This window comes from Octopus sinensis, linkage group LG2, assembly GCF_006345805.1.
Source record: "Octopus sinensis linkage group LG2, ASM634580v1, whole genome shotgun sequence".
Lineage (NCBI taxonomy): Eukaryota > Metazoa > Mollusca > Cephalopoda > Octopoda > Octopodidae > Octopus > Octopus sinensis.
In genome coordinates this window covers 60,490,447-60,505,446 of record NC_042998.1, presented here as the reverse complement: position 1 = coordinate 60,505,446, position 15,000 = coordinate 60,490,447, and the positions used below count along the sequence as shown (strand labels likewise).

Below are 15,000 nucleotides of genomic sequence, written 5' to 3'. Positions count from 1 at the left end.
GTGTGTATGTATATATATAAAGTATGTAAACCAATTAAATTGTGGAAAAATTAAATGAAATGTTTTTAAAAATAATATTTCCATAGTTTTCAAATACAAGGGACATTTTCCTTTTTTCTGCCTGTCATTGTCTCTCTGTTTTCTCTTGTGGATTTTAGGCAGTTAGCAGCAACTAGTTTGATATAAATTCTTGTCTTTGATTGCTTAAGCAGCAGTAGTAGTAGAGTAAGGAGGTGGCAGATAATAATAATAATAATAATAATAATAATAATAATAATAATAATAATAATAATAATAATAATAATAATAATAATAATGCCCTGATGCAGTACCAGGCAGTGGCTCCAATGGCTTCTGATCATAACTGATTGGGAGTGTTATCATGTACATTGTTTTGTCTTGGTATAAAAGATGGGCTACAGCAAATATTCTGCTCAATACCACAGATTTGCTTGTCAGTTGTTTGACCTTAACCAGTTGAGCATGTCCCTTAGTGGCTGACGATATGTGCATCTCTGATCACGAGCAGAAGTAGTTGGGGAGCATCATAGCCATGTGTTGAGAGGGATTCTTTGGGGTTTGAATAGTTCACCTCTGGAAACATGGGTGGTTCTTTCAACATCCTTAAACAACCCTTATTCAGGGACCGTTTGAGCGGGATGGGCTACTCAACCTGTAGAAAATTCTAACTGGGCCCCACCTGCAAGGTCATGTGCTGTTTATCTTGATATGAGATCACCATGTCGCGCACATATGGTTGTGATGCATGTGCCTGGTGTACCTTTATCAGACGGGTAGTCATGATGGGTATATTGGGCTTCGTATATTTGATGGCATGAACTGCTCACTCACTCAATAATAATAATAATAATAATAATAATAATAATAATAATAATAATAGGCACACACCAGAAAAGGTCACAGAAAACGAGAAAGCAACCATACTCTGGGATATGCCGATACACACAGATAGAGAAATTAAGGCCAACAGACCAGATATAGTTGTCAGAGATCATGAAGAAAAAAAATGCTTTCTAATTGATGTATCAATACCGGCAGATGACAACGTGTCTCTAAAAGAAATGGAGAAACTCTCAAAATACAAAGACCTGGAAATAGAGGTAACTAGAATGTGGAATCTGAAAACAGAAACAATTCCTATCATAGTAGGTGCATTAGGCATGATAAAAAAATATTCAGACAAATACATAACAAAAACACCAGGACTTACAAACACATATAACATACAGAAAATTGCACTACTAGGCACTGTACACATCCTACGCAGAACACTTTCCATACAATAACCATCAGAGCATCACAACAAATCACAGCACATACCCAAGGCACACAGAGCTTTGCTCGGTAGTGAAGTGAAAGCACGCTATAAAAATAAAACTACTGAATAATAATAATAATAATAATAATAATAATAATAATAATAATAATAATAATAATAATAATAATAAGAAGAAGAAGAAGAAGAAGAAAAGAATGCGGGTGTGGTATGACAGTAGCAGGATGTTAAATGGTCAAGTGACTTATAAGTGATTCGTTGTGGATGGTAGTAGTGATTGGTATTGTTCTGAATAGATTCTTGAGATATCTCTTTTGAATGTGTCGTTTTTAATATTTGCCTGGGTGTTATTCTAAGGTCGTGGTGAATATGTCATTTGTTGCGGATGCATTCAAAAGGGGTTTGTATTTTGTGATAAGGAACTACTCTTTACTAATTCGTTGACTACAGGTTGTATTGTCCCTGAATTGATAAAGGGGGAAAATTCTGAAGCTGAGTTGGCGCAAACGTGGATACTTTTCGCTGAATGCTATTTTTCTGTTTCTCGGAATTTTGATCTGGGATCTGTGCAGAGCTATCCTTTGACGTAGACTGTTTTTTCTTTGGCTTATGTATTGCTCTCGACACCCAGAACAGGTTAGTACGTATATCAAGTTCTCCGAAGCACATGTGAAGTTGATTTTCACTGTGAAACGTTGTCCCTGTTTGAAAGAGAACTCTAATCCCTCAATTAGATTGACGCATATATCACAGTTGGGTATTCCGCAATTTTTTACTGACGGCTTCAGTGTTGTTGAGCGCATTCAGGCTTGTGTTAGGAGACTTTTCATAGATTTGGGTTGTCTCTTGCTTTTTATGATGGTGTGCGTCTTGAGTATTAAATTCATTCTGTGGTCCCCTTTTAGCAGGGGAATATTTTGAAAGATAGTGTCGAAGGCTTCATTGTTAAGAGGGTTGTGTGTGGAGATTTATGGTAGGGTTTTTGGTTGTAAATCCTTCTTTAATTTGGGATGTCTTAGTTCGTGGATGTTGAGTTGTAGGGCACATTGAAAGCATATGTCAATTAGCGATGGTAGGTAGTTCCTGGTGATGAGTGTATCCTTTAATTCATATAGTCGAGTGTATCCTTTAATTCATGTAGTCGAGTGCATTAGAAACTATAATACAAATCATTTTTGCTAGGTTGAAGGGAATATTCATTCTAGTGTGTCTGGGGTGGCATAAGTTAAACGGTGGATATTGCTTGGAGTCCGTAGGCTTATATATATATATAATATATATATATATATATATATATATCTGTTTCTATTTCGTTGTTAGATTTCTTAATGAGGATGTCGAGGAAAGGAAGTTGTTGATGGCTATATTCCACTATGAATTGAATGTTTACGCTAAGCCCATTTATAAGTGTTCGATATTCTTTAAGCCTCTCTATACTTTCAGACCGAAGAGTACAGTATTGTGGGTGGTACTTGGCACGATATATAGAAGATGCACACTTTCCAACAAAGATTGTGATGAGGGATTGGGTTACATTTAAATTAAATGGTTCAATTAATCACCACAATCGCACCTACTGGAGACCTGAGAATCCGCATGTTATAGTGGAACACCATGTTAAATTTACCAGGAGTTACAGTGTGGTGTAGCGTATCATGAAGAGGATTAATTGGACCATTCTTTTTTGATGCTTCGTGACTGGTCCCGTTTACTTGAACTTGCTGCAACAGTCTGTCCTGCCAAGCATTAGAGAAAACTTTGAAGATGAAGAGTTTTATTTTCAGCAAAATGGGGCACCCCAACACTATCATCGCGATGTTAGATCCTTCCTTTGATGAGATCTTGTCAAACAGGTGAATTGGACTAAGGGGTTTCGTTGAATACCCTCCGCGTTCACTAGACCTCACAACACTGGATCTTTTTTATGGGTATGCCTAAAAGACAAATACTACACTATGAAACCTGCAACTGTCGCTGATTTGAGAGCAGCCATTGAACAAAAATGCACACAAACGAATTCTTTCGAGATGTTTGCAATTCCATTGCTTCGCGTTGTCGGCAGTGCCTGGACGAGAACGGACGTCAGTTTGAAAACAGGTGTTGACAAAAGAATTAAATAATGTCTGTACATTCTATTAAATTTTGAAGATGTATTTTAATAAACACCTACTTTACATTATATATATATATATATATATATATATATATATGTGACCTCGTGTGTACCGTTGCCGATTTTTTTCCCTCTGTCTTTCCTTCTCTGGATCTTTCCTTCTCCTATGTTTCCGACGAAGAGCTCCGCTCGAAACGTTAAACCCTCCTCCTTTCCTTCTTTCCTGAGCGTCCAATAATACTATATTTGTTCCACGTTCTCGCGTTGTTGTGTTTTTTTGTGCTTTCTTGTTTGGATTAACTTTATATATATATATATACCTCTTTCTTTACTACGAACAAGGGGCTAAACACACACATATATATATATATTCGACCTCAGCGGAATTTGAACTCACAACGTAGCGGCAGACGAAATACAGCTACGCAGTTCGCCCGGCTTACTAACGTATTATATTAATCCCTGTTCACGGCGCAAACGGGAATCCGGATGGCCTCTGTGCAAGGACAATCCGAACACAGACAGGTGTTGCAAGGAGTGACCGGTGGAGCGGAAATGGCGTGAGACTGGAGTGTCATTCGCGAGGCGGATGTCTCGGAGGTGTTCCGCGAACCGGTCAGCCAAGCGGCGTCCCGTTTGTCCGATGTACAGGGAATGGCAGAGAGAGCAGGAGATGCAATAGATGATATTGCTGGAGTTGCAGGTGAAGGAGTCGATGATGCGATAGAGTCGATGATGGGTGCCGGTGAGGAGGGTGGTGTTGGAGAGGTAAGGGCAAGTGCGGCAACGTGGGTGGGAGCAGGGGAACGAGCCAGGTTGGGAGGTAGGGTCGGGGAAGAAGCTGTGGACCAAGAGGTCTCGTAGGTTATGGGCTCGTTTGAACGAGGGAGAAGTAGGTTATGGAAGAGGTGTGAAGTAGTCGGGTCGGACTGGAGATGCCGGAAAGGTAGGGTGGTGGGGTGGTAAGTGAGGGGAAAAGGGAGGCGGGTTCGGGGGGAGAGAGCAGATGCACGGTCTACGGAACGTGCTCTGGCAAGGGCGGTGTGGATAGTGGTGAGGGGGTATCCACGTAGGATGAAGTGGTGAGCCATGAGTTGAGACTGAGTCTCAAAGTCATGGTCGTCACCACAGAGCCTACGTAGACGGAGGAATTGGGAATAGGGGATGGAAAGCTTGGTGTGTTTGGGGTGGGAGGAAGAGAAGTTTAGGTATGAGTGTGAGTCTGTGTGTTTGTAGTGAATGGAGGTGGTAAGAGTGGAGTGATGAATGCTGACCGAAATGTCGAGGAAGGGGACAGAGGTGTTGGAGATAGTGCAGGTGAAGTGGAGAACAGGATGAAAGGATTGAACGAAAGAGAGGAAGGAGTCTAGATGTTTGCTGGAGAGTGAGGTGGCACCGATACAGTCGTCAATGTAACGACCGTATAGTTCGGGCGTGGGCCCAGTGAAACTAGAGAATATTTGGGCCTCAACATAGCCAACGAACAGGTTCGCATAGTTGGGGCCCATTCGCGTTCCCATGGCCACTCCTGCGAACTCTCGCCCGCGAACGAACGAGAAGCTGTTAAGAGAAAGGAAAAGTTCAGCCAGACGAATGAGTGTGGAGGTGTCGGGTTCGGGGTTGGGGCCGAGGTCGAGAAAGTGTTGAAGTGCACGCAGTCCTTCGTGGTGAGGGATGACGGTATAGAGGCTCTGGATGTCCATTGTAAAGAGGAGTTTGGATGTGCCGGGAGGAAAGGAGAAAGCGTTGAAAAGCCGGAGAGCATGGTTGGTGTCGTGGATGTGAGAGGGAAGAGACGCCACTAGGGGGGCAAGGACACGGTCGAGGTATTTTGAGATGAGCTCTGTGGGGCAGTTACAGGCGGAAACGATGGGGCGGCCATGGTTGTTGGGTTTGTGGATTTTGGGGAGGAAGTAAATGGTGGGGGTGCGTGGGGTTCGGACAATGAGGTTGGATGCGGTGTGGGGGAGACGGGAGGACGAGATGAGGTCGTGGACAGTAGAGGAGACCGTCTGTTGGTAGCCAAGCGTGGGGTCAGAGGGCAGAGGGGAGTAGAAGGTGGTGTCATTGAGTTGGCGGAGCGCCTCAGCCCTGTAGAGGTCCGCGCGCCACACCACACAGCTCCACCCTTGTCAGCCGGTTTAATGACAATGTCAGCGCGCCGTCGGAGGGAACGAAGAGCCAAGAGCACGGCCGGGGAGATGTTGAGGCGGCAATGACGCCTGGAGAAGTTGAACCGTTCCAACGCGCGCTGACAGGCACCCGCGAAAAGGTCCACTGCTTGGAACTGGCTGGGGGAAGGCGTCCACTGGGATGGTCGGCGGCCCAGGTCAGTGAAGCAGTTCTCCTCGTTGGATGCGGGTGGTATGTCGCGGAAAAACGCACCAACCGGACGCGGCGCACAAAGCTGTGGACATCAGCACGCGTCTGGAATTCCTTACAGGATGGAGTGAGGGGGATGAAACGCAGACCCCTACTGAAGAGGGAGCGTTCCGCCGCAGAGAGGGGAAGATCTGAGGGATTGGTAACAACAGACTGAAGTGGAGAAGGGGTGGATGGAATAGAAGTAGGAGGGGTGGATGGAATAGGAGTAGGAGGGGTGGTAGAGCTGGTGGAGGTCTGAGGGGGAGGGAGTGGGAAGCTGTGTGTGGGGTTGTTTGGAGGGACAGTGGGGTTAGGTGTGGGTGGGTGGAGCCTATCAGGGGGGGAAGGGTAGTGGAGGAGTTGGGGTAGTGGCGTCGGGTGTGAAGGAATGAAGGAGTGATTGGAGTTTACGAAGTTTGGTATTGGAAAGAAATTGATGAAAGAGGTGATTTAAATGGATAATGAAGCGCAACGTGTTGTGAGCATGGAAGGACGGCAGATATATATATATATATATATATATATAAAGGGAAAGTTTAAGAAAATAAACAAAAGATGAAGGCAGGTGGAGTACAAACAAACAAATGTATTAGTATAGCGCTCAGGAACAGAAAAGGTCTTTTACGTTTCGAGCCTAGGCTCTTCGACAGAAAGATACATAGAAAAAAACAAGGAGAGAAACAAGGAGAGAAAAAAATGCGTGTAGTAGCTAACGATCTATCATGGCGTCTTGACTATATATATATATATATATATATATATATGTGTGTGTGTGTATATATAGAAATCTATATATATATACCATTATATATATATATATTATAATATATATATATATATACCATTAAGCAATTCAACAATGATAGACTTAAATCATACCATATAGAAAAAATTCAAAAGTACGATAAAACATTTATCTAAAACTAAATAAAGTACTAAATAGTGTAGTCTCTTTACTAATTATATACTATTTATTTATTATTTAGTACTTTATTTAGTTTTAGATAAATGTTTTATCATACTTTTGAATTTCTTCTATATGGTATGATTTAAGTCTATCATTGTTGAATTGCTTAAAGGTGGATCTTCTCTAATTTATACACACACACACACATACACACACACACATACACACACACACACAGACACACACACACACACACACACACACACACACACACACACACACACACACACACACACACACACACACACACACACACACACACACATGTATATTTTCATATAGCGGGGGCGTGAGAGGGTATAAATTTCTACTGACAAACGTTTGAGCTCTTTGAGAAAATACTTTATTTTCTTTTTCTAAAGAATTGGTAAGAGAAAAGAATATCAAAGAACACTTACGAAAGCGCGTTTACTATAGATGTGATTAAAGGATATTTCTGTCCGCCACACATTCCGGCAAAGTCATCCAAATCGAGAGACCAAATCATTACACCACCAAAACCCCTTTTCTTTATCCATTCAACCTGTAATAAGATTGAGAATATTTTGTTACGGTCTGTTTGACTGAAACTCTTTATGTTTTATGAAATAAATATCAAATGCTATGAAAATATAAATGAATGGAATACAAATATTTGGCAATTTTTATATGAAGATTTTTATTTCTTCCCCGTCTTTTATTTGTCTGTCGATGACTTTCGAAATCAGGCAATGAATTTTTTTTATATATTTTTAGTTAGGATGAGCGACTCTATCTATATCCTTCAGAAGCATACCTCCTGCTGTGACGACAAAATTGTTGCCGTTGTGTATTTAAAACCTATATATGTTGAAGACAGTTGGGAAAGTGCGGGCGAGAAGTGAATCCCAAGAGGTTAACAATCAAGAAACAAAGAAACTAACACAGTAGTTAGTACTGTAAATAGTGAGAGGGTGGGAGGGAGAGCGAGATGTGAGAGTTCAGAAAGAGTTACAGTACGTGTGACGGAAGAAGGAGAAACGAACGTCAGTGAATTGGGGTGTAGGGAGTATGTAAATATATTTCTTTACTGCCCACAAGGGGCTAAACATAGAGGGGACAATCAAGGACAGACAAAGGGATTAAGTCGATTACATCGACCCCAGTTGGAAACTGGTACCTTATTTATCGACCCCGAAAGGATGAAAGGCGAAGTCGACCTCGGCGGAATTTGAACTCAGAACGTAACGACAGACGAAATACGGCTACGCATTTCGCCCGGCGTGCTAACGTTTCTGCCAGCTCGCCGCCTTGTTTCGAGGGGCAGAGATCATTGCTGTAGAAGTAGAAGAGAAAGGAGGCGGGTGCTGCGAAACTGAGTAGCTGTGGGCGAAAGGCTGCAGTATATCGGTGTATGATTCCATACCATGCAACAAGGTGTCTTATATTTTATGCGGTTCATGATATTTTTGTTTGTATAGTAGCAGTGCATTCGCTTGTGCATAGCAGCAGCACATTTATGTGTATAGCGGTGGCACATTCATGCAGTATTCCGTTGTTACTCTTTTACTCTTTTACTTGTTTCAGTCATTTGACTGCGGCCATGCTGGAGCACCGCCTTTAGTCGAGCAAATCGACCCCGGGACTTATTCTTTGCAAGCCCAGTACTTATTCTATCGGTCTCTTTTGCCGAACCGCTAAGTGACGGGGACATAAACACACCAGCATCGGTTGTCAAGCAATGCTAGGGGACAAACACAGACACACATACACACACACACACATACATATATATATATATATATATAAATATACGACAGGCTTCTCTCAGTTTCCGTCTACCAAATCCACTCACAAGGCATTGGTCGGCCCGGGGCTATAGCAGAAGACACTCGCCCAAGATGCCACGCAGTGGGACTGAACCCGGAACCATGTGGTTGGTTAGCAAGCTACTTAACATTTTTTCATACGATTTTGTTCTAAGCAAGGCTTGAGAGCACTTGCAGCGTAAGAGACTACAAAGAAAGAAAAGAAGGAACCTACAAATTCGAAAAATTGACAGATTGCTTAAAGGACTGAATAAAGGCGATGGGAGTGAGTTTTGCATAGTCTGCAGTTCTAAGGAGCAGATGTGTTTTCCGGATCTGAAGAGAAAGGCTAGTCTTTGAGATACCATTGTCAGATTATAAACGTGAGATCTTCAGAAGAGATCTCCAGGGATTGCAATGCCTGCCATTTCAAGAGATTTTGAAGATTTTATGCATGATCAGAGAGAATGAAGCAAGCGATTGTTTCCATGGTGAATGCAGTGATTGTGTAAAAGTGATGTGGAAAGATACAAGACTGAAATATTCTCATAAGAGAATGTTTCCCGGATCTCAGTTTATGGACACAGTGCTGGCTTGATTTGAATGTGCAGGCTGTGTGTGTCTGACTCCTGTTTAGAGAAGGTTAGAAAGGAGTAACGAGCATCAGCCGAATAGTTAGGGGCAGGTATTAGAGGGTAGAAAGAGTTCAGTCGATTGTTGTGCATAAAAGGAAGAGAATGGGTGATATAAAAGACACTTCGGGTACAGCAGAGTTGATAAGGTGTACGTTAGAGGTAGAAAGAGAGAGAAAGATAAAAGAAGAGAGGGGGAGAGAGAGAAAGGTAAAAGAAGAGAGTGGGAGAGAGAGAAAGATAAAAGAAAAGAGAGGAGAGAGAAAAAAGATAAAAGAGAGGGGGAGAGAGAAAGAGAGGCAATCTGTAAGGAGGGACTAGATATACATCTTATGCTCTCTCTAAGCTTTTCCTTACAAAATACTTGTTTGAGAATCACCATTCTGTGAGAAAATGTATATAATCATATGCATGTATGTTTTATATATATATATATATATATATATATATATGTATGTATGTATGTATGTATGTATGTATGTATGTATGTATGTATGTATGTATGTGTGTGTGTATGTATGTGTGTGTGTGTATGTATGTATGTGTGTGTGTGTGTGTGTGTGTGTGTGCCTGTGTACGAATTCTGATATGGGAATTTTACAAACCTTCAATTGAAGACTTTTCTCATTTTCATAACTTATCCAGTGATCACCCTTGTAAGCGTACGGAGCTTTCTGGAGGTTATCCCAAACTGTAGTTCCGCCGTTCCTAAGAAAATGACAAATCTATTCAGTAAAAAGAAAAGAGAGATAAAAATGTTAGTAAGTGATACATACATACATACACACATACATACATACATACATGCATACACACACACACACACACACACACACACACACACACACACACCACACGCACACACACACACACACACACACACACACACACACACATATATATATATATATATATATATATATATATACATATATAAATTCAGGCTGTTCGGGCTAAATCTGACAGTTTGCACAAAAGAAAATAAAACACGACTCATAAAAAAAATCAACTAGTTTATGACTGGGAGATAACGTTTTACTCAAAATCGCTACCCTCACTTTCCACCTCAACTCCAAGACGGCTCAAGAATCTGGTACATACGCTTTTCACTGTGTCTCTGGGAAGATCTTCGAACACGTACTTGATCTTGGCCACCGGTTCGGCCTTGGTGTTGCAGCCAGAGTGGTTCTTACCTTTCTCAACCGCGCCTCACACAGTAATCTATGGAATTGTTATCGAGAAATCTGGAGGCCGAAATTGGAGGTGGTGAGGTCGTAGAAATTCTCCGACAACCACTTCTGACTCTCTGCGGAGGTATAGCAAGGAGCGGAATCCTGCTTCCATACATGTGGCCTTCCAGCAGCAACCCTTCCCAGCCAGGGTTTGACCATACTGTCCAACAGCTTCACATAGCCATCTGAATTGAGCCTAAGTTTCTGTTCATCAGTTGTAGGATGAGTATTGCGGCGTGCAGATGCAGTCAGAACGCTGGCTGTGTCCCTTTTGTAAGCCTCAGCTCCATAGAATCCGTTGCAAAGACGTGTGTGTGTGTGTGTGTGTATACACGCGCGCGCACACACACACACTAACACACACGCGCGCGCATAAATCAAGCTACGTATCATACTTAATGCAGATAAATCATGGACAACCAAATTGCTGCGGTGTTCGTCTTGAGATAATATCTCTTACAAACGTACAGTATTAAAAGAAAAGGCAAAAATGTATCAACAGCAGACGAAAGTTGCCTAGCAGCGGTGGTATAATTGCTAGCCGAGGTCGACTTTGCCTTTCATCCTTTCGGGGTCGATAAATTAAACACCAGTTACGCACTGGGGTCGATATAATCGACTTAATCCGTTTGTCTGTCCTTGTTTGTCCTCTCTGTGTTTAGCCCCTTGTGGGTAGTAAAGAAAGAGGTCGAGTTTGCCTTTCATCCTTTCTGGGTCGATTAAAATAAATACCAGTTGCGTACAGGGGTCGATCTAATCGACTGACCCCTCTCCAAAAATTTCGGGCCTTGCGCCGAGAGTAGAAAAGAATATTGTTCGAATCCTCGGTACTGTTCGAAACCTCGACGCCACTATTGTATTGCACGTTTGATGTACGATATAACGGGATAATAAATAACGTGGATCTTTTCGGTTTGAACGGCAGTTTTTTAAAATAATTTCCACGTAATTAAACACTTTTAAACTTCGTATGCTGGTAGAATGTGTTTATAAAATATCTTTTTTTCTTGGCTTTATTGAGAAAATTCTATGGTTTGTAAGATATTTGTTGTTTTTTCTTCTTCAATTTCTGCAATTTCAACCAATCAATGACGTCTATTGAGGTAAAAAAAAACGTTCTGTGCCGTATGAATATGTCACTCGTTTAAGAAACAGATTGGGTTTATTTACATTTGTGAAGAAAAAAAGATACCCTCCCTAACCCTAACCCTAACCCCAACTAACCCTAACCCTAACTAACCCTAACTAACCCTAACTAACCTTAACCCTAAAACAGATTGAAATGCAATAGATCGATACTAGGGTCATAATTATGGGTGACAATTTCATATGACACCGCTAGAAAAAACCGCCGTTCAAACCGAAAAGATCCAATAACGTCCTCGCAAACTGTCCTACTCAAGATACGCAATACTTGTAATTACACTCGACAATGCGTAACTCTCTGCTTTACACAGCTCTGATTTTTTTTATTAGGCACAAAAGCCCGATCACAGAGGGGACGGCACAAGGATATACACGTGGAGACAAAAAACATGAAACGAATGAATGAAAATGGGTTTATACAATGGATGGAGGTGTAATGGTTACTCTAACCCCACTCTCGAGTAGTACCATTTAACTATAGTTTTTCCTCTTTTTTTTATACCAACTTTTATCAATTTAATTTATGTTAATATATGAAATATGGTTTCAATTGTTCAAATTCCATCACAGGTGGTAGATAATCATATCTTACCTCCCTCCCTAGTGGGTTCACGTCGTCGCCAAAGCTTGCCTTTCATTTTTTTGTAATTGTTTAAGTCTATCATGTTATGACTTGGATACAAGACAAGAATTATTGAGGAAAGAGAATAACCAATTAAATAAATCACTGCAATATATAACTGGTATTTATTTATTCCAGAAGAAAGGAATAATCTATTAAATCCACTCAACTATCATTTATTTTATCGAGCTCGGAAGGATGAAAGGCAAGGCTGATAGTGACAGGATTTTAAATCAGGGAGTAATGAAATTCTTGCTTAACTACGCAAGTGTGTCCCTAGCGATATTTTTGCAAATCGTTTCGGATGGCGTAGATTACGATTATGCCGAGGTTCTAAATAAATCCCACTAGTAATTTATCAGTTATTCTAAAATTCTGCCATTCCACCTTCTAATTATGCTTATAAAAACATTGATTTCAAATATTAGCACAAGGCCAGCTATTTTTAGGGAAGCGGGTAAATCGGCTACATCGACCCCAGTGCCCAATTGGTACTTATTTTATCGACCCGAAAAAAATGAAAGGCAAAGTCGACCTCAGCAGAATTTGAACACAGAACGTGCACACGGACGAAATGCCGCTTAGCATTTCGCCCGGCGTACTAACAATTCTGCCAGCTCGTCACCTTATTTTGATTATAGATATTGTGAAGATTGTCTATTGATTACATAAGATAAGAATCATTTACCTCATAATAGGCAATAAAACCTTCTGTCTTTGTGTATGTTCCCGCAACGCCAGCACCTGAGATTGGGGCTCCAACCCCGTGGTTGTTAGGGTTCGATAAAGTAAATGTCCGGCCATATGTTGGAACTCCAATATTCATTTTAGATGCTGGGGCACCTTTTGATAGCCAGTACTCAGCAGCATCCTCCTGAAATTATTTGAATGTATTAAAATATTAAAGTCAGTTTTTTAAAAGTATTTTTATTATAAAAAATCAAAATACATTTTCATTATAATATATTAAAATAATTGCTTTTATCAAGGCATTATTACTTAATACAAGATTTGTTAAAATAAACATATAACGTGAATATAATAACAAATATCACAATTTATTCGATGTACTCAAGCGGTTCGTTTTATGTTGAAGATAGAAGCACCATAGATGCTTTTAAAAAAGATGTTACAATATCCATATTAATGTTTGAATATTTCTAAAGCTCGTTATTCATAATATTTTGATACGCAAATATAATTAATAAAACAAGGTAACCATTAGTACTCCATATATCATTTTGGAGATTTTAAACTTTAAAGTTCTTTTATAAACTTTCATTAATCGATATCTTTTTTTCATATCGATATCTTTTTTTCTTTTTGAAGCAAGTGTAGCAGCAATTATTTATTTTCTTCATTGTTCCACGAAGCTGAAAATATTGAGAACCACTGCGATATGTCTTTATATCTTTCGTTACGATGAGTGATGGCTCTCATATGCAATATTTTCTTCATATTGCGAGGAAGAAAACAATAGGCTCAGTTTTAAGCTTAATACTGCATATGAAAATTGCAGAGTGATTTACTAAAAAATTCTAAATATATATGTATGAAAAACATCTCGATATACATACATACATACATGATGATGATTACTTCATCTTGAGAGATGATAGCCATCCCATCAACACACACAGCACACCCTATCACACAGTGCAACCACCCCACTGACTTTAAAGACCAGCTGCTGACTGACAGGGTTTAAAACACAAATGACAGATATTCAAGTTTCTTCTGTATCTTTGCCCTTTGAAATCTGATTCTGAAGGAATGTTTTTTTGTGAATTAGCATACATACATACATACATACATTCATACATACATACATACATACATACATACATACATACATACATACATACATGTGTGTGTGTACACACACATATCTTCGTTACAATATCATAAATCAGGAGAAAAGCATACCCTATAAAATATAGAGCAGTTCAGCGGCCAGCGGGTTCAAAGAGAATTAGTATATATAGCAGGATTGAGTAATCATAAAAGGAAACGCCACCACAAGACCTTATGGCTCATTCCCCACTTCTCCTTACACATCCGGACATGCGTAGGTAAGATTTTTCTTAGGTTGGTTGATAAGCATTCCACGCGATCACACAAATATAGAAAGATCTTTATCAGACATAATTTAAGAATCTCTTTCAGTTGTACACCCAATGTTAAGAAAAAATTACTCAGCACTCCTAAACCATAGACAGAGGCAGTTTGTTCATGCAGGATTAGAAATGAATGCCCAGTGGACGGCCGATGTAACACCGAGGCTACAGTGTACCAAGCAAAGGTAGCCTCAAACAGAAGCAGCACAAATATCAGTAACATCAATGCCAACACAGGGACACACGCTAAAATTTATGTCGGATCTTGTGAATCCAAATTTAAAATTCGCCTGAACAACAACAGATATTCTTTCAGGGTCCTGGAGAGACGCAGCAGTACAGCACTCGCAGCATACGTATGGCACCTAAAGAACGACCATACACCTTTTAACATTAGGAGGAAATTATTAGAAACTTGTGGACCCTATCGCAATGGAACAAAGTTGTGTAAATTGTTTATGGCAGAAAGATATATTATCCTTATGAACTCACATTAGCCAGGAGACTACCTGAATTCTAGGACGGAAGCCGTGGGGAGTTGTCCACATTTTCGGAAATTTTTACTTGGGAAACCTATCTATCAAGCGAAGGAAGACATCTCGCCCGGCCATAATTTTTTAAAGAGGAATATTTCTTGAACTATCACCGGCGTTCTTGTGTTTAAAAAAAAACATTCTTTGCAGAGAACGGTTATCGTTTAGAGAAACTGAAGAGATGTCTAGTTCACACTAGATATGAAACCAA

General features: G+C 40.3%; 1 protein-coding gene across 2 annotated transcripts in view; it reads right to left on the bottom strand.

Moving 5' to 3' along the window:
* Positions 1-15,000, bottom strand: part of LOC115230764 (acidic mammalian chitinase) — a 59,512-nt gene that overhangs the window by 22,309 nt on the left and 22,203 nt on the right. For both annotated transcript variants that reach the window (XM_029800907.2, XM_036513553.1), the window contains exons 7-9: positions 12,828-13,013; positions 9,745-9,864; positions 7,140-7,264 (exon numbers count right to left, since the gene is read on the bottom strand). In XM_029800907.2, coding sequence (XP_029656767.2) covers positions 7,140-7,264; positions 9,745-9,864; positions 12,828-13,013 — 431 coding nt within the window. The remainder of the gene's footprint in view (positions 1-7,139; positions 7,265-9,744; positions 9,865-12,827; positions 13,014-15,000) is intronic.